This window comes from Rattus norvegicus, chromosome 19 (genome assembly GCF_036323735.1).
Source record: "Rattus norvegicus strain BN/NHsdMcwi chromosome 19, GRCr8, whole genome shotgun sequence".
Taxonomy (NCBI): domain Eukaryota; kingdom Metazoa; phylum Chordata; class Mammalia; order Rodentia; family Muridae; genus Rattus; species Rattus norvegicus.
This window is the reverse complement of record NC_086037.1, coordinates 55,974,399-55,999,025: the sequence shown is the minus strand read 5'-3', so window position 1 is coordinate 55,999,025 and position 24,627 is coordinate 55,974,399. Positions and strand designations below refer to the sequence as shown.

Sequence of the window (24,627 nt, the reverse complement as noted above, 5' to 3'; positions counted from 1 at the left end):
CACTTCTGAAAGTCAGGATACCTGTAGAGTCTTTTCTCTCCCTCTGCCTTTACAGAGATTCCTAAAATTGAACTTAGGCTTGTGCAAAAAGCCCCTTTCCCACTCAACCATCTCACTTTAATTATGATAAAATACATTTGATCCTTGAAGAGTATGATTTTGGACAGAGCAGATAATTTTATTTCTGGATTTTTAAAAATTGCTGCTTTGGGACAATTAGAAAAACAAAACAAAACAAAACCAAACTCATTCACCCTACAAATATCAAAAACACTGAGTTAGAAGGGCTGAAGAGATGGCTCAGCAAAATAAGAGCACATAGAAGTTCAGTTGCCAGAACTCACCCTTTAACTTCAGCTCCAGCAAGAAGATTCGACACCTGGCTACCACAGGCACCTGCACTCATGTGCACATATTTATTCATATTCTCTCTCTCTCTCTCTCTCTCTCTCTCTCTCTCTCTCTCTCTCTCTCCTGGCTACCACAGGCACCTGCATCCATGTGCACATATTTATTCATTCTCTCTCTCTCTCTCTCTCTCTCTCTCTCTCTCTCTCTCTCTCTCTCTCTCTCCTGGCTACCACAGGCACCTGTACCCATGTGTGCACATATTTATTCATTCTCTCTCTCTCTCTCTCTCTCTCTCTCTCTCTCACACACACACACACACACACACATATGTATAGTTAAAAATAAAACACTTTTTAAAAGAGAAAAACAGATGGGCTGGAGAGATGGCTCAGCAGGTGAGAGCACTGGCTGCTCTTCCTCAGGACCCAAGTTCAATTCTCTGCAACCACATGGCAACTTACAACTGTCTGCAACCCAGTGCCAAGTGATTTGGGACCCTCACAGACAAACATGTGGCAAAAAACCAATGCACATAAAATAAAAGTAAATAAATCATTAAAAAAGAAAAAAGGAGCTAAGGCAGTAGTGGTATGAACCTTCTGTCCCAGCATCCAGGAGGTAGAGACAGGTGGATCTCTGAGTCTGTGGCCAGCCTGGTCTACATAGTGAGTTCCAAGAGGACCGGGGCTATATAAAGAAACTCTGTCTTGAACCCCCACCCCTTAAAAAAGGTTTACCAGAATGTATCAAATACATATAAATAGTACTATTTACTAGCAAAATATAAAATATATAAATATATTTCAATATATAAATTTAAAATTAGGTGTTTTGGAGTGGGGGTAGGGGTGATTTGTTGGGTTTGTTTTTCTAGACAAGCGTTTCTCTGTGCAACAGCCCTAGCTGGAACTGGATTTGTAGACCAAATCTGGCCTCGAACTCAGAGATCCTCTTGCTTCTGCCTTCTGAGTGCTGGGATAAAGGTGAGCACCACCATGCTGGCCCTACTTTCCCACTCTTAACCCAGGCTGAACAGAAATCACGACGTAGTCGAGGCTAGTCTCAAAGTCACTGCAGTCCTCCTCCATCAGTCCCCAAGTGCTAGGATTACAGGCATGTGCCACCATATCCAATAGTCAACCTTTTTAACCTGAGGATAAAGTGTCCTATGCTGCCGAGAGTGACCTTGAACACCTGACCCTCCTGTGCTTGACCTCCTAAGAGCTGGAGCTGTGTGAATACAGCTGATCAACTATTGCTAAGTGTGTGGCACAGTGGAGTCGAGCGCGCGTGCCCGGCTGTGTAACCACTCACAGTCCACTTAGGAGCTCCGTCCATCCTGCAGAACCGAGTGAGATAGCAGACCTATCTAACGAAACTCCACATTTTCTCTTCGCTGGGCAACCGCCATTTTTCTTTGTTCCTATGACTACCCTAAGTACCCCCACATAAATGGAACTGTACAATATTTGTATCCTTCTGTGACTGGCTTTTTTTTTCAAAACAGAGTCTCACTATGTAGTCTTGACCAGCCTCAAATTTACAGAGATCCACCTGCCTCTGCTTCCCAACTGGGATTAAAAGCATGCAGCACCACTCCCAGCTGATTTTTCTAAGAACCTATTTTTAAACTAAAACTTTAACAGCCTAGCATGATTGCCTATTTCACTTACCATACCTGGCTACTCCTAACCTTACGCAATCAAAACATTTGTTGAAATTGAAAAATTAAAATAAAATTTTTTCCACAGGTTGTGGCTAACTAAATGACTGAGTTCCTAAAGCATTATATTTAGTAACATTTATGGAATATGAATAAAGCAATTACCATGAAGATAATAACTCTCAAATACATACCGTTATTTACATTACTGTCTGCACACACACCGTATTAACAATGAACAATCTGAAAGGGAAGAACTTAGCAAGCTGAGGTGTCCACAGGTGACAACGTAGAACAGACTTACTTTCCAGCTCCTCCGCCCAGCGACAGGCCAGCAGAGTTCATCCCTGCCAGGACAAAGTAGCCCTGGACGACAGGGGACTCGCCCATGATGCACTTCATGTCTGCCGTGAAGGTCTCAGGGCAATTCACCAACTTCAAAATCTCCACAGACTCCAATCCTGGCATCCTGCGCAGGAGGGAACTCAACAGGGGCTCTGAGCAATCAAAATAAACCCAAACAGAGTCCTCACCTTTAGGGAATTAAACTTTTCAAGTACTTGTACTTTTTACTCCTCTTTTTTTTTTTTTTGGTTCTTTTTTTTCCGGAGCTGGGGACCGAACCCAGGGCCTTGCGCTTCCTAGGTAAGCGCTCTACCACTGAGCTAAATCCCCAACCCCCTTTTTACTCCTCTTAAAAAATTCTTTAGAGGAAACTTTTCTGAGAGTCATTTGGTTACTAAAAGATGAAAATTGGTGGGATTACAGAACACACCTACAAAATGCCTGGCCTTCAGAGTCAGAAAAATCATACTTTACAAAGGCAAGGAGCCACACAACAAAAACACAGAAGGCGACAAGCAGCAATCCTGAAGGGGTCAAGGCGTGTGGGAAAGGTCTTAGAGACCAGCTAGCGTTCCCATGAAAGACAGTGTTTCCTATACTAAGATGGATGAAGCACGGGCTTGCACTTTGTTCTATACTATCACCATGGGACAGTGGTGACAGAAGCAAACAGGATTGACTGGTTGATGGACACAAGGGTTTAGTCCCCATAAGCAGCAGTTTATTCTTGTAACACCCACCAAGGATGGAAGAAAAGTCAGGAGGTCTTTTCATACCCTTTCAACTTATAACCATGTAACTACAATAATTATTCAAAAAGACAACGTTACTTAGTCTTAATAAAGACCACATCAGCAAAATAATTTACTTTCACAATCCTCCTGCCTCAGCCTCCCATATGCTGGGATTAAAAGCAGGAATACATCACCATGCCCAGCTTTGTAGAAACCTCTTCAATTGCATTAAGTCTTACAAAAAGAAAGACCCCTTCCCTTCTAGTCTAAAGCTTTAGCAGTGACTTAAATGACTAACTGGTAAGTCAGGTTCATCAAGCAAATCTGTAGGCCCTGCCTCCATGGATCTCAGCAGTAACCACACCCTCAGTTCAAGCAAACTCTAGACTGTTCTTTATGCTTACTACTGTACTTTCTGGAGCTGTCTTAAAAATACATAAAAAACCATTCATGAAGACACCCTGACAAATGTAAGATCTTAGATAAGTAGAAGGCATTGTTGCTGTAATTTACTTCACATACCAAAGTGATCCCAATCTTCCCGAAGGTTCTGAATTTCCAACTGGTTCTTGCCTTCAGTGAAAATAGGTTTTGGGTTCTTCTCAAAGCCTCCAGACAAGACGCCACCCTGCCAGTTCCTAATGTAAATTCTTCCGTCCGCATCCACAACGGCTGAAGGAAAAGAACACGGACGTGGGACAAAGGAAAAGAACAAGGGTTAGAGACCATCTAGATCCCTAGATGTTGGCCTTACCAACATCACAGCATCCAGTAAATACAGGCATCCGTTGGTCTTAGAGCACCCTTGAAGGCCAGGCAGCAGTAGTGCACGCCTTTAATCCTAACACTGGCAGGTAGTGGAAGGTGGAGTCTGAGGCCAGCCTGACCTACAGAGTGAATTCCAGGACAGGCAGGGCTACTGTCTGCCTCAAAACACCAAAAGAAAAGGGGAGGAGGGAGGGAGGGAGGGAGGGAGGGAGGGAGGAGGGTAGGAAAGAGAAAGACAGACAGACAAAGAAGTAAAATAACCCCCTTTTCTTTATTCCATGTTTGTAACCATTAGATCACCAAGTATGTAGACTACCTATACAACTGATACCATTCTAGTTGAAAAGTACAAAAGTTATATTCCAAATTCTCAATGAACTATATTAGGGATTAAAATCATCTTTAAAAAGAAAAAAATCAAACAAACAAAGCAGGGCAGTGATGGTGCATGCCTTTAATCCCAGCACTCAGGAGGCAGTGGCAAGTAGATATCTGTGAGTTTGTGGCCAGCCTGGTCTAAAAAGCGAGTCTAAGATAGCTAGGACTATTACAGAGAAACCCTGTCTCAAAAAAATCAAACAAACAAAAAACCAAAACCCAAAAACATCCTTAATGGCATCTTCATTTTGGCTATTTTTTCCTAAGAAGTAATCAAAGAAAAGTCAGACTTGAATTCCCCGCCTTTTACATGCTCCAGGAAAGAAAAAAGTTCTCTAGATGAAATGTGTCTTTAATGAAGTTTTCCTTTCAAAGGACAAGATACTCGCTAGCAAGGAGATGAAATTATTTTTAAAAAGAACGAAAGAAAGAAAAAGTACAAGTCCTCACTTGGTGTGCTGCTCTGCAGAGGGGCGTCGCAGGGACGAGTCAGAAGGTAGAAGTGCTCACAGGCGTGCAGCGGGATACTAACCGGCTCCTCGCTGGACAAACCCAGCTCATACGCCCACTACAGCAGGCAGTTTGCGGGAGAAGAGGAACAGAAACACAGTCAGTAGCTGCTGACTAAGATGATATTACCTTACCCAATGTGGAGAAAGACTACCAAACCTCTAGCTGCTCATCGCTGAGGACTAAGTATAGGTTTTTTGGTTTAGAATATAATTCAGGATTACCCAGTCCAAATAAGCAGTATAGTATCTGAGACCAGTAAAATGATAATCTTCTACCTCCACAGTAAAAAGTCCAAATTTAAATAAAGTCAGAAACCCAGTAGTACTGTGGCCAACCTACCTGACCAGCACAGTTGACAAAATACTGGCATTCGATCTGCCCTTTATCTGTGTCCACACCAGTAACTCGACCTTTTTTGGTCAGTACATGAAGAACACTTGTCCGGTCATAAATCTGAACACCTATTTCAAAACAAAGAAAAATGAAGGTAAGGTATTAGCCAGGCGGTGGTGCTGCAGGCCTTTGATCCCAGCACTTGGGAAGCAGGAGGATCTCTGTGAGTTCTAGGTCAGCCTGGTCTACAGAGCAAGTTCTAGTACAGCCAGGGCTACACAAAGAAACTGTCTCAGAAAACCAAAAAGAAAGAAAAAGAAGGCACATTATTTCATGTTACAATATTAAGGTCTCTGGAGGGCTGGAGAGATGGCTCAGCCATTAAGAGCACTGACTATTCTTCCAGGAGTCCTGAGTTCAATTCCCAACAACCACAATTCTGGCTTATAACCATCTGTACTGGGATCTGATGACACTCTTCTGGGTGAAGGCGTACATGCAGATACAGCACTCATATTCATAAAATAAATAATTTTAAAAAAGTAAGTTTTCTGAAGCTGATTCTCTATTCCAAAAAGGTACTAAAGAAGCTGGATCAATACTTTAAAAACCGAACCTCAGCTCAGTACGGTGACATACAATGGTGCTTTCAGCACTTTGGAGTCTAAGGTTTGGCCACATGGCCAGTTTCAGGCCAGCCTGAGCTATACAGTGAAACCCTACTTCAAAAACAAAACAAAACAAAAAAAAAAAAAAAAAAAACAAAGCCATACAGCTCAGTAGTAGAGGATCTATCTGCCTGGCATGCCAAAGCACTGGGTCCAATTCTCAGCACTATAATAAGTCATAAAGTATATGTAACACTCTGGATATTAAGTCATTCTCTAATTCACTCCGGATCCTGTGTAAGCTATAGATTAAACTCCCAACCCATTCTCTAGCCTTGGCACTTCTCAAATCCAAGAGCAGGGACTCCCGTAAGTCTGACACGTATTAATCAGCACAAGTAGTTCCTTAGAACAAATGGATACTATTTAAAAATACAGTATTATGAAGGTTTAGGTAAATATTAAGGCCTAGGTAGAATTTTAAGGCCTAGGTAACTGTTAGCTGGCTAGCCTGCCATTAAAAGGAAACTTTCTCATGTTTCTGCTGTTACTAGGAAACTTTCTCATGCCCAAGTTGATTACATATTCTGTTATGTTCTGTGCCCTTGGAAACCAATCAAGATAGAAGTTAGTACTACTTCTTTGTAAAGTTACCCACAATAAGATTGGACCCAAACCAACCACTCAGTGGCACTTCCTGTACCCATGTATAAGCTTTTACAGTATTTGCTTTTATAAGCTACCCCTGGGATGGACCCTAACAAAAGAGTGACACTTGCACCAATGTAAGAAACTATTTGGAATAAAACTTCCATTTTGAGTAGGGGTCAAGTATAGTTTAAGTTCCCAAGACCTCCCTGGGAACTGACATCCTAACTTGGCAAAAAGAGACACGTACATGGGTAACTGACATCCTGGTTGGCAAGTTAGGACATGAATATTAGACAAGGCAAGTCCCCTGCCACAGCTGAATACCCCAACCAATAGGAGGAGGATAAATGTACAAAAAGACATGTTCCTAGGGAAATCCCCTATTCCTAAGTTCTGACTGGTGGAATAACTTGGCACAGTGTTTGTAGATTTTAGGCTTAAAAATCCTGTAGAATCTTACTTCAGGATCGCAGTCCAGTTCCTGAGTCTGGACCATGGCCCTGACTGACAGTCCTGGGGTGTATGCTCAATAAACTATCCTTGTTTGATTGAGATCGTTTGTATGGTTTCTGAAATGACTCCTGGATCCCAACACAGTGCAGTGGTCAAAACTGGGAAACTGAGTATCTCATACCTTTCTTTGTCCATAACTAAGCTGGTCTTAGTCCTACTGTGATACACTCTCTTAGATAACCCCTTCTTTCCAAACTCATGCTAAATAATAAGGAGGAGGAGGAGGAAGAGGAGGAAGAAGAGGAGGAAGAGGATGAGGAGGAGGACGAGGAGGACGAGGAGGAGGAGGAAGGGGGGAGCAGCAGCAGCAGCAGCAGCAGCAGCAGCAGCCATATAAACAGACAAAACTCTGCTCACCATTCTGGGAGGCAGCACTTGCCAGGGCAAGAGCCACATCAGCAGAGGACACTACTGCGTCCTCAGGAACGTGCATGGCTCCCACCAGATCATGCACATTGAGGAGAGGATGAAGTTCGGCCACTTTCTTCGGGGAGATGATCTCAGAAGGTATACCTACAACACTGTACAAAACACAAGGGGACAATGACATTTATGGGCTCTCTGACAGAGGTCAAGCATGCAAAGTCAGGAGGGGTGTGCAGTCTTAGTCTAATAAGAGTATGTAGTTCTCAGGGGTGGGGATTTAGCTCAGTGGTAGAGCACTTGCCTAGCAAGCGCAAGGCCCTGGGTTCGGTCCCCAGCTCCGAAAAAAAAGAAAAAAAAAAAAAGAGTATGTAGTTCTCATACGCACTTCAGCCTTGAGTTGATACGCTTCAGAGAGATCAACCGGTCCTGAGTTTGGGCCAGAGAGATTGAGCCTGTCCTTAAGTAACCTGTAAAAAAAGTCAATCAAATGAGTGGTCCAATGGGATCTACTAGATTTATAGGTTAGACCTATTATGAATCATCCAGCAAAGTGCAAACATATCAGAGACATAACTACTCTCAGCTCACAGTTCTGTGAGGGTCAACTAGAATTCTAACTCCTTCCCCAACACAGCCAAACAACAAGCTGTTACCTAGACACAGGCGAGTGGACCTTCTTAGAACATTCAGTCTTGAGTAAGCGGGTGAATGACTGAAGAGTCCTGCAGAAGCAGTAATGTCTGGGCAGCTTATTCATCTCCCCTATATCTTGGCTCCCTAGCCTTTCTACAGCTGGAAGTTTCCTGGAATTAAGTGATTTAATAAGTTTTGATTCCTCTTGGGTGGGAAGGTTTTTCCCAAACCAAGACACAATGCCATCTCTAGTTCATCTTCTTTCATGTTGATTTTTTTCTTTTAAAAAAATTTTTCATAGCCAGCCCTGATATGATAGCACACACACTTGGTAGGCAGATTCTGTGAGTAGGATCTCTGTGAGTTCAAGGCCAGTAGGATCTACATAGCAGGTTCAAGTCTAGCCAAAGCTACATAGTGAAACTCTATCTCAAAAAAAATTATTATTAATGTATTTAGATGAGTATATATACAAATGCCACAGCATGTGTGTGGTAGTTGGAGGACAACCTTCTCAGGGATCAGTTCTCTCCTCCTACTATGAGTTCAGCAAGAAGTTTAACCTACCAAACCATTTCACCAGCTTTCCCTTGTAGGGATACTGTTTTAATGTACTGTGGAACAATTGTCTCTGTATTACCCAAATGCTGATTTCTGAACCAGCAGAGATCTGATTACAGGTAAAATTTTGGTACTGATAAGCATCTCCTGACCTAGTATTTTATAAACATTGTTCTCCATCACCTTCTGATTGGTTAAAATAAAAGTCTATGGCTTATGGCAAAAAGCAGAATAGTGAGATGGGACTTCTGGACAGAGAGGACCTCTGAGAGAGAGAGCACGGGAGATTCAGTCACCAAGACATGGATGGATGAAACTGAAGAGAGGCAACCAGCCATGTGGCAGAACTTAGGAGACTATAAACTGGGTAACTGAGTTACGAGTTAGTGGAAAACAATGCCTAGCTGTATGGCCTAAGCATTCATAAATGAATAGAAGCTTCCATGTCATTCAGAACTGGGGCAGGCATAGAAAAGGCCCGCATGGCTACATTCTCATATTCTTTCTCTCGCGGAAGAGCAGAAAATGCTCATAACCATTGAGCTATCCCTCCAGCTCCCTGTTCTGGTTTTTTTTTTTTTTTTTTCTTTTCTTTTTTTTTTTCGGAGCTGGGGACCGAACCCAGGGCCTTGCACTTGCTAGACAAGCACTCTACCACTGAGCTAAATCCCCAACCCCTGGTTTTTTTTTAAATCATACATGATCATTTATTATATACTCATGATTTGCTTACGTGTTATTTCCAGTGCTCTGTGGACAGCTGTGAGGGAACGTCCCAAAGCACAGGGCTGTTGTCACAAGCCATGAGGAGGTGAGGCTGAGGGCTTTCCTTGACCCTTTGGCCGACAGGGAAGGAGCTGAGCATGCCACCACTTCATTAGTGCTTCCTCCTACACTCCCTGTGCCCTGTTAATCACCGTCCTCATCGTCATCCTCTGGGACAAAAATGTCAAGCTCCTCAAGTGGAGCAGCAAAGATCTTGCTAATTAGTATCCCAATATAGAGAAAGGAGATCACAATGGAGAACACACAGAGAAGACCAAATGACATTTCCACAGGCTTGGGCAAAATGACTGAGCTTGACGGTACCTGGCTGAGACCCGAGCTACCTGGTACAGTGTAGACATTGCCACTTCTCCTCCCCCTTGGCCCACTCCAGAGAGCCCCAGGTTGGACTGATACCCAGGCCAGCCTTTGAGCTGCAGTGGACAACACCCTCAGCCCCGCCCCTCGCCAGGAGCCACACCCACCCCTGTTCTGTTTTTAAAACAAAGTCTAACTCTTTAACCCAAGTTGTTCGGGAACTCCCGGCAGCACTCATTCCTCCTTCAGCCTCCTGAATACTGAGTTCACAGACATGTGAGCATAGCCTCTTGGTATCTTAACCTACTGCTTAATCTTGACTGTCAACCTGACAGGGTTTAGAACGTCCTAGAAAACAAATGTCTAGAGATGTCTGTGAGGCCATTTCCAGAGAGGCTTAAAGATCAAAGACCTATTCTGATGTGGAAACACCATCCCATGGGCTGGGGTTCCAGATAAAATAAAAAGACAAGTACGACAGCAACATTCATCTGTTTCCAAACTGTAGACGCAAAGTGAGGTGACAAGTTACCTCTCGCTCCTGCCACCATGCCTTCCTCATTCTTGTGTACCCACTATCTGTGCCCTCACAGCATAAGCTAAAACAAACCCTTAGGTGGCTTGTCAGGCAATCTGTCACCAGCAACATAACAAGTAATAAACCCTCCTTCTCCAACACCAAAATGCCTGCTTCTCTTTATCCTTAATGTATTTACTCTCCAGTTACTGTCATATATTACTAATTCGCTGAATCCAAAGATAAACAAAACAAAACAAAACAAAACAAAAAAAAAAACCAGAAGAGTTCACATCTCCTTAGGAAACAAAACGGGCCAGTTGTATCAAATATATCTGCCTTTAGGCTAAGCGTGAACAGTTTAAATACCCTGGTCAAAAATGGGCACCTATAGTCTCAGATACACAAGAAGCTGGGAAGAGGTTCACTGGGGCCTAAGAGTTCAAGTCCAGCTCAAAACATAGAAAAAAGAAACATACCATGGTCAAAAGCTTCCCCATCTAAACCTTGCTTCAGTATAATGCTACCCACTTACAAGACTGTTGGTCTCTTCCCATCCTTCCAGATTATGTATCTGAGTACATAAATGTTAAAACGATTCAAAAGTGAGGCAGGAGAGATGGCTCAGCAGTGAAAAGCTCTTGATACTCTTTTCAAAGGGCCCACGATCAGTTTCAAGAACCTACATGTTGCCTGACAACCACCCAAAAGATCCAACAACCTCTTTTGGCCTCCATAGGCAGCAGGCACACACACAGTACATATACATATACACACATAGTACATGTACATATACACACACAGTACATATACATATACACACACAGTACATATACATCATATACACACACAGTACATATACATCATATACACACATGGTACATATGCATCATATACACACACGGTACATATACATCATATACACACACGGTAGATATACATCATATACACACATAGTACATATACATCATATACACACATAGTACATATACATATACACACACAGTACATATACATCATATACACACATAGTACATATACATATACACACACAGTACATATACATCATATACATATACAGTATATATACATCATATACATACACAGTACATATACATCATATATACACACAGTACATATACATCATATACACACACAGTACATATACATCATATACACACACAGTACATATACATCATATACACACATAGTACATACATACATAAACACTTGCAGCAGGCAAATACTCACATTACAGTATGGCGGTCTGATTGGGAATGGTCTTCACAGACCATTTTTTTTTTTCTTTTCTTTTTTTCGGGGCTGGGGATTGAACCCAGGACCTTGCACTTCCTAGGCAAGCGCTCTACCACTGAGCCAAATCCCCAACCCCCACAGACCATATTTGAATGCTGAATTGGGTTCCCAGTTGGGAACTATTTAGGAAGGTTTAGGAAGCATGGCCTTGTTAGAGAAGGTGTGTCACTGGGGTTGTTGGGCTTTGAGGTTTTAAAAAAGTCCACACCACGCCAAGTCTCACACTCTCTCTTCCTCCATCTTGCAGATCAGATGCGAGTTCTCAGCTCCGGCTCCAGTTCCATGCCTGCCCGCCTGCCTTCTGCCATTTTTCCTGCCAGCTAAACACTTCATTTTTTTTTTTTTAAGATTTATTTATTTATTATATATAAGTACACTGTAGCTGTCTTCAGATACACCAGAAGAGGGCATCAGATCTCTTTACAGATGGTTGTGAGCCACCATGTGGTTGCTGGGAATTGAACTCATGACCTCTGGAAGAGCAGTCGGGTGCTCTTTAACTGCTGAGCCATCTCTCCAGCCCTAAACACTTCATTTTATAAATCACCTTGGTCATGATGTCTACTCTCAGCAATAAAATAGTAACTAGGTCATATACATAAAGTAAAAATTAATCGTGAATATATATATATATGAATTTGGGGGTCAGGGGTCTCACTATATAGCTCTGGCTGTCCTGAAACTCATTTAGTAGACCAGGCTGGCCTTGAACTCACAAAGATCCATCTGCCTCTGCTTCCTGAGTGCTGGGACTGAAGGCATGCACCACTACACCCAGCTACATATGGTTTTTTAAAAAAGATTTTATTTATTTTATGTATGAGTACACTGTCACTCTCTTCCAGAAGAGGGCACCAGATCCCATTACAGATGGTTGTGAGTCACCATGTGGTTGCTGGGAGTTGAACTCAGGACCTCTGGAAGAGCAATCAGTGCTCTTAACCACTGAGCCATCTCTCCAGTCCTACCCAGCCCTTTAAAGCCAAAATTATAGAGAGATAGACTTAGACTATCACTCCTGATTGCAGCTGTTATATACTGTTTCCCACCTACCAATCTCAGTAGATTTATTTTTCTGTATTTCCATTTTGCAAAAAAACAGCAGATAGTAGCTTTAAATATATTTATTTGGGGCTGAAGAGCTGGCCGCAGTTAAGGGCACATAATTCTCTTCCAAAGATTCTGAGTTCAATTCCTAGCACCCACATCAGGTAGCTCACAACTTCTTATAATTCCAGCTCCAGGGAGATCCAACTTCTCTGCTCCTGTGGGCACAAGGACTCATGCACATGTACTCTAAAACACATAATTTTCTAAAAATAAAAGTAAATTGTTAAATGTATGTATGTATGTATGTACGCATTCATGTATGTATGTATGTATATATTTAGTGTGGATGCACACATACCATACCCTACACACAGAGCTCTGAAGACAGCTTGGAAGAGTTGATTCTCTCCTACCATGTAGGACCCAGGAATTAAGTCAGATTGACAGAGCTGGTGCTTGTTAAAACTGTTAAACTGTTAAAACAGTAAAACCTGTTACTTTCCATTTATATTTTCTAATTTTTTTAGGAATCAAACTTAGAGCTTCACATGTATCAGGCAAAGACTCTACCACTACTCTACATCCTCAGGCCTCCCACCCCCAAAAAAGACTATCAACTTTTGGGGTTGGGGATTTAGCTCAGTGGTAGAGCGCTTGCCTAGGAAGCGCAAGGCCCTGGATTCGGTCCCCAGCTCCGAAAAAAAGAACCAAAAAAAAAAAAAAAAGACTATCAACTTTTAGTCATATTGTTCCACTTACTTGACAAAATTCTGTCACAATGGAAGAACTATGGTTGTGATGGCACACATCTCTAATCCCAGCACTTGGAAGGAGGTGGCAAGAGGATTAGGAATCCAAGGTCATACATAGTCTTCTCATTAAATTTAAATTATATATGTGTCTTCAACTTAAATAACAAAAACAGAGAAAGGGCTGGCAAGATGCTTCAGTAGTTGTCAAAGTGCCTGCAATGAAAGCCTGGTAACCTTAATTAAATCCCTGGAACCCAGAAAGAGTTGGATTCACTGGCTAGCATCTACAGTCCCAGCATTTCTATGGCAAGATGGGAGGTGAAGCCAGAAGAACTTCTCAGAGCTGGTGAGAGAGCTAATCTGAAGTAAGCAGAATGGCACAAATAAGACACCCTGCCTCAACAAAGGGCAAGTAGAGAACCGACTCTTGAGAGTCTCCTCTGACCTCTGCGTACCCGTAAAAGGCAAAAAGACTTTGTGCACACGTGTCCTGGCACTGGAGAAGCCAGGGAAGTCACAGCTTATCTCTTCAATGGAATGATATGGGTACCTGCTCTCCCTGGAATGACATGATGTAGTTTTACAACCTGGAGGTTCTCTGCTGACTGGGGAGACAGGCTTGACTCCCAGAGTTTTGTTTTTACTTATCCCAGATCTTTTCCCCTAAATCTTGAGCACTCTTTTTAGACCATAAGTGATGCCACTTGTGCTTTACAGCAGCCTAAGTGACTTCTGTCTCTTAGGGCCCAGACAATCCTGACACCTATAGGGGTTGTGTTTACCTCACTCAAGACCCCCAGCCCCTAAATCATGGGCACTATCTGAGTCAACAGTGCCTACTCTTGTGAAAGAAGCTAGATGTACTTTGTAAAGAAGCTCAGTGTAAACATGTCTAAACTGTCTACTCGGGACTGAGTTAATTGTTATCTAGAGACTTTTTTCCAAAATTGTTCTGTGCCTAAATATAGCTAAAGTCCAATGATCTGGGCCAGGCTCTGGACGTCTTGAGCTGAGTTTTATTCTTACCTTTTCATGGATGTTTTTTTCTGCCTATGGTAAAGCCTGAAGGGAATCCCCACACATACACAGGCATATCATACACACGAATAATAGAAAAATAAAAATCAGCAGCAGTTCCATGGTAGCTTACACATGTATACTGCTCTCTGCCTTTTTAAAACGCATTACACTTGTATTTATTTTTTTTGGCAGAGGGAGCTTATGTGTGCCATAGTACTTGCGTGGAGGTCACAGGACAACTTGTAGGGGTCAATTCTCTCTTTCCACCATGGAGGGTCCCAGGTATTGACCTCAAGCTGTCAGGCTTGGCAGCAAGCATTTCCACTTACTGAGCCACTTCACCGACCCATGTACACTACTTAACAGAGAATCTCAGCCAGGTGTGATGACGCACGCCTTTAGTCCTAGTGCTCAGAGGCAGGTGGATCTTTGGGTGTAACAATAGCCTGGTCTACAAAGCAAGTCTCAGGACAGCTAGGGCTACACAGAGAAAGCCTGGCTCAAAAACAAAACAAACAAACAAACAAAAAAAAAAAAAAACCAGAAACTCTTCACCACTAAAGCACCCAAGCTTCCTCTCACGCCATCACTGGTCCGCTCCAGTGAAAGTAACAAGAGCAAACCTTATGCTCCTTGCCTTACTACTCTTCACTATTCCCCAACTCTTTGCTGCCTCACAAGCATAAAAGACAAGCCAATAAGGGGTTCTAGACTGTGACCTAGAACTAATCCTAGGCTAACTAATCTTATAAAAAAACAAAGCCTATGACTGTAATTCTGAACTCTAACCAGTGGATTAACACAAAACTCAACAAAATACTAGCAACTCAAGCCAGACTGGGAGTCAGTGCACGGCCTTGGCCTATGCTATAGACCCACATCCGACTCAAATGCTGGCTAATGTTTGACTCAAGCACCATATGCTGCCATCAGATTCAGTCCAACCAAAATGGAATCTCTCACTTGTCCTGCACAAAGTAAACACCTTCTCATACAAACTAGGATCTGATGCTCTCTTCTGGCCTCTGAAGGTGCATGTATATGTGTACAAACACACATACGGACACAGGCACAGACATACAAATAAATAAATCTACAAAAGGAAAATGATAGCTGGGCAGAGGTGGTACAAAACTTTAACCCCGGCACTCAAGAGGCAGAGGCAGGCAGATCCTGTGAGTTCAAGGCCAGTCTGATCTACAGAGCATGTTCTAGGACAGTTGTTATACAGAGAAATCCTATCTCCAAAAAGAAAGGAAAAGGAAAAAAAAAACAAAAACAAAAACAAAAAAACAAAAAACCAAGGTCGATGTTGTGAAACTACTTTTACTAAGTTCACTTCAGAGCCTTAGGTGGCCAAGCTCAGTTACTCTACAGGGAGCTGGTGATGATCTGATAGGGCAGGGACTGGGAGAAGCAAACAAACAACCCAGAAACCTACCCAGAACATGAAGTTGCCCTCAGTCTCTGCCATCTAACAGTCCCTTTACCCATTCTGTCATCAAATGGGATCATACCGTTTATTACCATTCCTGTCCTTCCAACAGTTCTGTTGAGGCTTCCCCCTACATAGCTGTACCCATTTTGTTCCATGCCCACCAGTTATTTCATATTGTTGCTGTAATCTGCCTGTCAGTCAACACAGAAAAATACCTTGACTTAGAGCAGGGTTGTGCTGACTATACAACTGTTACGTACTGTATGAGGTTTATTGATTTTAAACTCCACAACCATAGGCTTCTCCAGCCCTCTCCAACACAAGTCTTAATCATCAGATCAGAATACAGGATGGAGACAAGTAACTACTAAGTAGGGGTTTAAAGACAGGAAGGCCAATAAACAGCAGGTTACCTGTTTGAATCCCTGTTTCTTGTTCTAACTGATGGTAGAGTTTGTTTGAATAGTCAGCCATCTTCTGTTCAATGCTTGAATGCCTAGCAGTGCTTAGGATGCCAGCACAGAACCTTGTTGAGCCAGCAGCCAGCCTGCAGCATAGATGCAAAATACTGTTACAAAGACTCAACTTGTATCTGTGGATCTAAGCTCAGGCTACAGAACTAGAGAAGTCTCAGCAGATTAGCAGCACTGGTTGTTATTACAAAAGAGCCAGGTTTAATTCCCAGCAACCACACACTGGCTCACTACTGTGGGTCACAATCACCTATAACCCGAGCTAAGTAAGAAACCACACGCCTTTCAGCTCAGCACTCTAGAGGCAAAGGCAAGCAGATCTCCAAGTTCCAGGCCAGTCGGAACAGCACAGTGACACTGTCTCAGCAGTCAGGACCTCAGTTTGATTCCTGACACCTACAGTCGCTCAGCCATCTGTAATTCTACTTGTGGTAGGTTGTCAAACACACACAGGCACCTGGCATGTTTGTACTAGATAGATATACATATAGGCAAAATAGTCATACACATAAAAATAAACAGAAAACAAAGGCCTGGTGAGACGGCTCAGTAGTTAAGTGAAGTTGCTGTTCTTCTAAAGGAACTAGGTTTAGTTCCCATCACCCACTCGGTAGCTTACAAACACCTGTTAACTCCTGCTTATTTGATTCCTTTGCACCTGCACTTATGTACATGTGTATACACACACACACACACACACACACACACACACACACACACACACAAATTAAAAAAATTCTGGGCTGGAGAGATGGCTCAGTGGGTAAGAGGACTGACTACTCTTCCAGAGGTCCTGAGTTCAATTCCCAGCAACCACATGGTGGCTCAAGACCATCTGCAATGGGATCCAATGTCTTCTTACTCAGCCCCCCAAAACAAAGGTAGATGAGAGAATCATACACATATACCCCCTCTACATACAATAGTTGTTTTAGATTTTTTAAATAATTTATTTGTGTACATTGGTATTTTGCCAGGATGTATGTCTGTGTGTCTGTGTGAGGGTATCTTATCTTGGAGTTACAAACAGTTGTGAGCTGCCATGTTAATTTTTTTAAATTTAATATTTTTATATGTATGGGTGTTTTTTCTACATATATCTGCATACCACGTGTGCTTCATGACCAGGGACCAGAAGAGGGTATCAGATCCACTGGCTCCGTTGTTACAGATGGCTCTGACCTGCGATATGGGTACTGGGAACCAAACCTAGGTTCCCTGGAAGCGCAACCAGTGCTCTTAACTGCTTGGCTGTCTCTTAGGCCCTGTAAATCTAAAATTATACTGGGTAAGACTAAACTTAGTAAAAGAAAGGGGCAGGAGGTAACTACTTCTGACCACAGGACACAGCTGTGCTGTGTGAAGAGGATGATGTCAGAGAGATGAGGTGGCCTATGAATCCTTGTCCTTTTAAGACACTGTTGGAATTTGCTACCTCTCTACAATGCAGAAAACACGAGTGCTAGAGCATAGCTAAATACAGTGCAGGTTTTACCTGGGGTCTTCTCACTCTAGCGAGCAACATTTAGATTAGCTATGGGGATGACATTATGAAAAAGACAGGGAGTGACAAAGCCCTGTACGTCATTGCAGCCAAACCCCAAGGCAAGTGAACTTGATCCTTACCTGCCCTGCTCCAAAAGGACAATATCTTGCCATCCCATTTTGGAGAGGTGATAGGCCACAGACGTACCCATGATTCCACCCCCACAGATGACCACCTGGGCCTGGGCAGGCAGAGCAATAGACTGCGCCTCGGCAGCGGACGTGCTGCTTCTTGCCGATGACCAGGTCTGCCATCCTGGGCTAGTTCTTTGTCTTTGGACAATAGACAGCAACCGGTAAAGCATCACCACCTGGAAGATATATGTTTTCACTCAGCTAAGATCCAAAAATACAACTAGAAAGAAAAAAAAATCATTACATGTAAGTCAGTTCTTGGGACTAATGAGAAAAAGATTTAACAAAGAACAATAGCCCTTCATTTGACATATATTTGAAGACCTGTTTCAAATTCTGTTTAAATAAAGTCAGGCATGGTGACACATGCCTTTAATCTTAGCACTTAGTACTCTGTAGGTAGATGTAAGCAGATCTCTGTGAGTTCAAAGCCAGCCTGGTCCAAGTAGAGATTTCCAGGACATCCAGAACTACAAAGAGACACTGTCTCAAAAAACCACACACCCACACCCACAGACAAAGGCAAACAAAAAACAAGCACAAAGAACTCTAAACTGGGGGCTGGAGAGGTGGCTCATCAGTTAAGAGCACTGACTGCTCTTCCAGAGGTCCTGAGTTCAATTCCCAGCGTCCACATGGTGGCTCACAACCATCTGTAATGGGATCTGATGCCCTCTTCTGGTGTGTCTGAAGCCAGAGACAGTGTACTCCTACATAAAATAAAGATAGATAGATAGATAGATAGATAGATAGATAGATAGATAGATAGATAGATAGATAGATCGAGATCTAGAAAGAGAGATCTAAACTTAGCCTAGCAACACAGGCTTGAAAAGTGGAGATAGGAGGATTCCCCAGAAGTTCAAGGTCGTCCTCAGCTACACTGTGATTTCTAGGCCAGCTTGGATTGGAAATCCTGTCTAAAGATAGATACTGAAGAGAGAGACATAGACAGAAATAAGAATTCATAGAATAAGAACCAATGAGATGGGACTGGAGAGATGGCTTAGTGGTTAAGGGCACACTGACTGCTCTTCCAGTGGTCCTAAGTTCAATTCTCAGCAACCATATGGTGGTTCACAACCATCTGAAATCAGATCTGATGCCCTCCTTCTGGTGTGTCTGAAAACAGCAAGAGTATACTCATATAAAAATAAATATTTTTGGGGCTGGGGATTTAGCTCAGTGGTAGAGCGCTTGCCTAGGAAGCACAAGGCCCTGGGTTCGGTCCCCAGCTCCGAAAAAAAGACCAAAAAAAAAAAATAAATAAATAAATAAATAAATATTTTTAAAATTTTTTTAAAAAGATAAAGAGGAAAAAAAAAAAAAGAAAACCAATGAGATGGCTTCGTAAGTGAAGGCACTTTGCCTAGGGGCCTTAAAACCTGAGTTCAACACCTATTAACCCATTTAAAAAAAAAAAAAGAAGGAATAAGGAGGCCCAGGGGAAGGTTAGGAAGATGAGGCATGGGAACAACACTGGCAGATGGAAAGTAAGCAGCTATATAATATGCTTAGTCTGAAGGATCAATATATGTAGGAAGACAAACCAATTTGACGAGCCCCACCCCTCCAAAAAAAAGGAAGGCAGTGGCTGCAGTACAGTGATGGAAGGGAAATGATTAAGATAACCCTGAGAAAAACAGGCGGGAATCAATTCTACAGTACTTGAATGCCACAACAAACACACAAACAAAATCACTGAAGCAAGGGAATCAAGTGACCTGCATGTTTTTCGGAGGTCAGTCTGCCTCCATGGTGGGGAGTAGATGGTGAATGAAGGAAAAGGATGAGAAAGGAAGATACTACAGCAGTTCAAGCATACACAATGGCTTAGACCGAACATGGCAGGTAAGTCAGAAAAATACACACATTGTTCTGGAAGCAGGAATGACAGAATTCAGCCAGTCATGATGGTGCACACATGTGATGCCAGCAAGCCAGAGGCTGAGGCACGAAGAGCTCAAGTTCAAGGCAAACGTTGGCAATAGAGAGATTTATCTCAAACCAAAGAGAATGTTCCAGTTCTGGTGTGGATAATGCAGCAGAAGAGCCAGGGAAATGCTGGGTACAGGAACTGAAGAACCCAACCACAAGAGACTCTGAGTATTTGATCAGCGTGGTCCAGTAAACAAGCAGTCATTACTGATTGAAAACAAAAAAGGTGGGCTGGGGATTTAGCTCAGTGGTAGAGCGCTTGCCTAGGAAGCGCAAGGCCCTGGGTTCGGTCCCCAGCTCCGAAAAAAAGAAAAGGGAAAAAAAAAAAAAGAAAAAAGAAAACAAAAAAGGTAGTGTTTTGACAAAAATCTAACAGGAATACTGTTAACTCTCAGGAAACTAAAGGCTGACCTACTGGCAGACTACGCCAGCATTAAAGAGCTTAAGACACAGGGTGGCAGATATGTGGGAATCAGGGCAACACACTGCCAATAAAGCCGCCACCACCCCCACTACCAGCATCTGTACTTAGACTCCCCATTGGTTCAAGTCCTCTAAGACCAAACCACACGGGAGGGGTTGGGGATTTAGCTCAGCGGTAAAGCGCTTGCCTAGCAAGCGCAAGGCCCTGGGTTCGGTCCCCAGCTCCCGAAAAAAAGGAAAAAAAAAAAAAAAAAGAAAAGAAAAAAGACCAAACCACACACGAGAGAGAGAGAGAGAGAGAGAGAGAGAGAGAGAGAGAGAGAGAGAGAGAGAGTGTGTGTGTGTGTGTGTGTGTGAGTGTTCTGTCTGCATATCTGTATACCATACGTGTGCATGGTCCCTGAGGTCAGAATTGGGTGTCAGATTCACTAGGACTGAAACAGTTTCCTGAAGTCTCATCTTTATGTAACTTTAAGGACCTATAACTTAAAGCCCCGTCCTTGTTCTTTTGAGACAAAACTCTCAAATATCCTAGACTATGTAACCAAGCACGACCTTGAACTCCTGACCTTCCCACATCCACATCCCAAAGTGCACCACTGCCCAAGCTCTACCACTTTGCCTGTTTTATGTATATGAGTGTTTTGCTTAAATATCTGTCTGTGCACTACGTGTATGCAGTGTTCAAGGAAGCCAAGAAAGGCCACCAGGCTCACTTGGAACTGAAGTTACAGACTGTTGTTGATACCATATGGGTGCTGGGAATTTAACCTAAGCACTTTGGAAGAGCCGCCAGTGCTCTTAAGCACTGAGCCATCTCTCCAATCCCCAAATGAAGCTTTTAAACAAAAATGTATCCTTGAGGATAAAAGTGGTGGCCATGGGTCTGGGGATTTAGCTCAGTGGTAAGTGCTTACCTAGGAAGCACAAGGCCCTGGGTTCGGTCCCCAGCTCCAAAAAAAAGAACTAAAAAAAAAAAAAAAGTGGTGGCCATACACCTTATTCTCAGTACTCAAGAGGCAGAGGCAAGCAGATCTCTGGATCTCTTTTGTTTGAGTTCAGCCTGCTCAACATAATGAGTTCCAAGATAATAAGGGCTACATAGAGAGAGCATATCTCAAAAATAAATAAATAAATAAATAAATAAACAAACAAACAAAAAAAACCACAACCCGAACCCTTAGGTAAGTAAATTTGTTGACACAGAACAAACTATTGCCTGAACTTGAGACCTTGTGTTTCATAGCAGCACTATATTAAAAATAAAACAAATTGGGGTTGGGGATTTAGCTCAGTGGTAGAGCACTTGCCTAGCAAGCACAAGGCCCTGGGTTCGGTCCCCAGATCTGAAAAAAAAAGAAAAAAGAGAAAAAAACAAACAAACAAACAAAAAATTTATGCTGGGCATGATGGCACCACATCTTTAATCCCAGCAGAGTCAGGCCAGCCTGGTCTACACAGCCAGGATTATATAGTGAGAGCCTGTCTCAAACAAACAAACAAACAAACAAACAAACAGACTAATAAGACTTTCAAGAACCCATCTTTCACTTGACAGTAAATTATTAAACAGAAAACATCCCCTTGTAACAAAAACAGGACTTTGGCCCTACCGCAGCACTATACTTCCCTCACTAAAAACACCCAATATGCTGGTTTTAGAGGATCTCTCTCTCACATACCACACCACTAAGACCACAGACCACTCTGCTTCCTAGTTTCACCTCTATAGGTCCTGGGTCATAACTCTTTGCTGGAGCCTTCTACCCTGAGCCTTCCCATCTCTCCCCAGGTGATTTTAGTGTCACTCTGGGAATGATGCATGGCCTGACCCAAGAATCCTGCCCCCTGAGCTTCAGATCTGTTTATCAAGTGCAGAGTGGCCACACCCACTTGATCCCACAGGTAAAACCCAGCACATCCGTATGCAAACACCTCAGCCTTCACCCTCCCACACAGTGTATGTCCCCCAGGGCTCCTCAAACTGGAATCCAGAGTGTCACCTGGTTTCTACTTTTCTCATCTCTCTTCTCCAGTCATTTCTCAGGATCTTCCCTGTCCAGTCTACATCCTAGATCTCACACCCATCCACCAACTTCTCTCCAAACCCCCTGCCAACATATGTGGAGGCTTCTAGGCTTCTAGTTTCTACTTTTAGTGCACACCTTGCTCCCACAGACCTCAGGCCATACACAGGCATGGGTGAACAGTCTTCCATAATGGAAAATGGAAAATGGAAAATGACTGCTCTGTAATCAAAGACTAAACTGCAAATCTAGCATCAGAACCTATCAATTATCATAATTAATACTGCTACAGATTTCTTTTCTCTTTCTTTTTTCCTTTATGAGACAGAGTGTCGCCTTATAGCAAATGGCCTAGAATTTGCTATGTAGACCAAGATGGCTTAGACCTCACAGAAATCCACCTGTCTCTGCCTGCCCCAGTGCTGGGATTAAAGGCATGGGCCTGCTCAAACTGCATTTCAAAGAAACCCAGCTTTCTGTGAAGCAGAACCAGAAGCTTTTTCCCTAGCTGGAAAGATTGAACAGCAAAGGGAAAGAAACATAACAGAGAATCCCTCCTTCAGAACCCCTCTCATTCTCCAGGTCTCTGTCACTTTTTCCCCAATAAAGGTATGCTCACTCACCAAGAGAGAAAGAAAAGAACAAACAGCAGTTTCAGACAAGAACAATGCATGTTTAATGCCCAGGCTGATAAGGCTAAGAAAAGACTTGACTCTGTGATCATCATGACCTTCAAGAGTGAAGAGATGAGGGCAGAAAAGATTGAAGTACACCAGGAAGAGAGGGCTAGAGAGATGTCTCAGTGGCTAAGAGCACTTACTGTTCTTGCAGAGGGCCTGGGTTCAATTCCCAAATCCCACATAGAGTTCACAATCTTTAACTTCAGTTCCAGTGAATCCGATGCCCTCTTCTGATTTTTGTGGCCATCAAAAATGCACATGGTGCACAAACATAGGCAAAACACTCATAAAATAAAATGAATATATATTCATTTTAAGGTAGTTTTAAAAAGAAAAATTTACACCAGGAAGAGAAGTTATTAGATTCTACTCCTGAAGGTCTGGCAGTAAAACCAGGCAAGTTTCACAGGAAAAGGAGGTAGAACCAGAAAAATAGACACTGAAGAAGGCAAACTCATTCCAAATAAAACGTCAGGAAATTCGGTATTTTCTTGAAATTCGTGAAAATTAACTGTATCTCTACTAGTAAGAGTAACTTCTAAACAGCCTTAAGACCCAGACTGATTGCACTCAGATATTACACCAACAAGGTGGCGCCCAATCCTGGAGCAGTACTCACACCTGTAACTCCCACCACTGGATACTGAATCAGGAAAAATGTCCCAGGTTCCGGGTGAGCCGGGGCCACAGTGCAAGATTCTATCTTTAAAAGACAATAACAGTGACAGTTCGAACAACTGAATTCTTCCTCTGATAACAGCATGAGCCGCAGGTCACAAAGAATGAAGGCTGAATCCCCCACACATAACTCAGGGTCACCACGGCAAGTTTTAAAGCAAAAGAATCAGCCTCTGAACAGTATTTTTCAACAAATGCACCAATGCTCAAGAGAGTTTGAGAAAATGATACCTCCCTATCGCCAAAAAGAGGACCCTTAAAGGACCCTCGACCACATCACTATCCCTACACATCAAGATCGCATAAATGTCGGTCCCCAGCTCCGAAAAAAAGAACCAAAAAAAAAAAAAATCGCATAAATGTTTGAAGTAGGCTTGGAGACCGTGGACTCGAACCTCGGAAATATACACAACAATCACCCCAAGACACTGGAAACCCCACCGCCCTCAGTCTCTGACAGGAGTTGGTAAAGCGCAGCCAAACCGCACGTTTCGAGGTGGGAAACCTTTCCACCTGCAGAGATGCGGTGACAGCTGACCGTGACAGCAGGTGCGAGCCCGCCCGAGCCGCAGCCAGCCCCGAGGCCCGACCGCCCAGGAGAGCCGGCGCGCAGGCCCGGGGTGGCAGACACCGGTTCCCGAGGCCCTCACAGCTCCGCTGGCTGAATTCTGGCGCCGGACCCGTGGCACCGCCTCAGAGACCCGGAGGAATAACCGGGAGCCAGAGGCCATAGCTCAGACAACAGGGCGTGCGGGGCGCCCGGACCCGCAGGTCCTAGCCGGCTTCCTACCTCAAGGGCCCGCAACTTGCGGGCAGCGAGCTCAACAACGCCCGGCGGAAGTGAAGGGCAGCACAGCCGCTGAAGAGGGTCTGTGCGGGCCGGAAAGGGGACAGGGCATGGGGAGGGGGCGGGACGCAGAGCGCAAAGTTCCGGGACCGCAGGGGCCCGCGACCTTCCGCGCTTTACGGCCCGCGGCAAGGGTAAGGCCAGCGCGCGCGCAAACGCGCCGTGACGTCACCGCGACGGGCCGGTCGCACGTGGGCTTGTTTGGGTCTCGCCAGGCCCCGCCCCTCCCGCGACGCCTCCTCCTCTGCCTAGTTGGCGGCTTGCGTGCGGGAAGCTGCTGCCGGCTT

General features: G+C 43.6%; 2 protein-coding genes across 4 annotated transcripts in view; both read right to left on the bottom strand.

Annotated features, from left to right (window-relative positions):
• The window catches only part of Pdpr (pyruvate dehydrogenase phosphatase regulatory subunit), a 44,435-nt gene extending 20,020 nt beyond the window's left edge, over positions 1-24,415 (bottom strand). Inside the window, exons 1-9 of one of the 3 annotated variants that reach the window (XM_008772514.4) lie at positions 24,284-24,415; positions 17,694-17,923; positions 16,008-16,141; positions 7,609-7,690; positions 7,215-7,378; positions 5,092-5,213; positions 4,690-4,807; positions 3,616-3,765; positions 2,319-2,511 (exon numbers count right to left, since the gene is read on the bottom strand). In XM_008772514.4, the coding sequence (XP_008770736.1) occupies positions 2,319-2,511; positions 3,616-3,765; positions 4,690-4,807; positions 5,092-5,213; positions 7,215-7,378; positions 7,609-7,690; positions 16,008-16,141; positions 17,694-17,917 (1,187 nt within the window). In that variant the 5' untranslated portion in view covers positions 17,918-17,923; positions 24,284-24,415. Of the gene's footprint in view, positions 1-2,318; positions 2,512-3,615; positions 3,766-4,689; positions 4,808-5,091; positions 5,214-7,214; positions 7,379-7,608; positions 7,691-7,876; positions 8,027-16,007; positions 16,142-17,693; positions 17,968-24,283 lie in introns of those variants that run through there. The other 2 variants (NM_001107430.1, XM_017601299.3) reach the window with 2 other exon arrangements.
• LOC134483672 (essential MCU regulator, mitochondrial-like) lies at positions 9,099-15,630 on the bottom strand. The gene is made up of 2 exons (XM_063278881.1): positions 15,598-15,630; positions 9,099-9,674 (listed from the first exon to the last, which is right to left on the bottom strand). Exons 1-2 carry the CDS (start codon positions 15,628-15,630, stop codon positions 9,327-9,329), a joined length of 381 nt encoding a protein of 126 aa, XP_063134951.1. The 3' UTR covers positions 9,099-9,326.
• Positions 24,416-24,627: the final 212 nt, after the last annotated feature.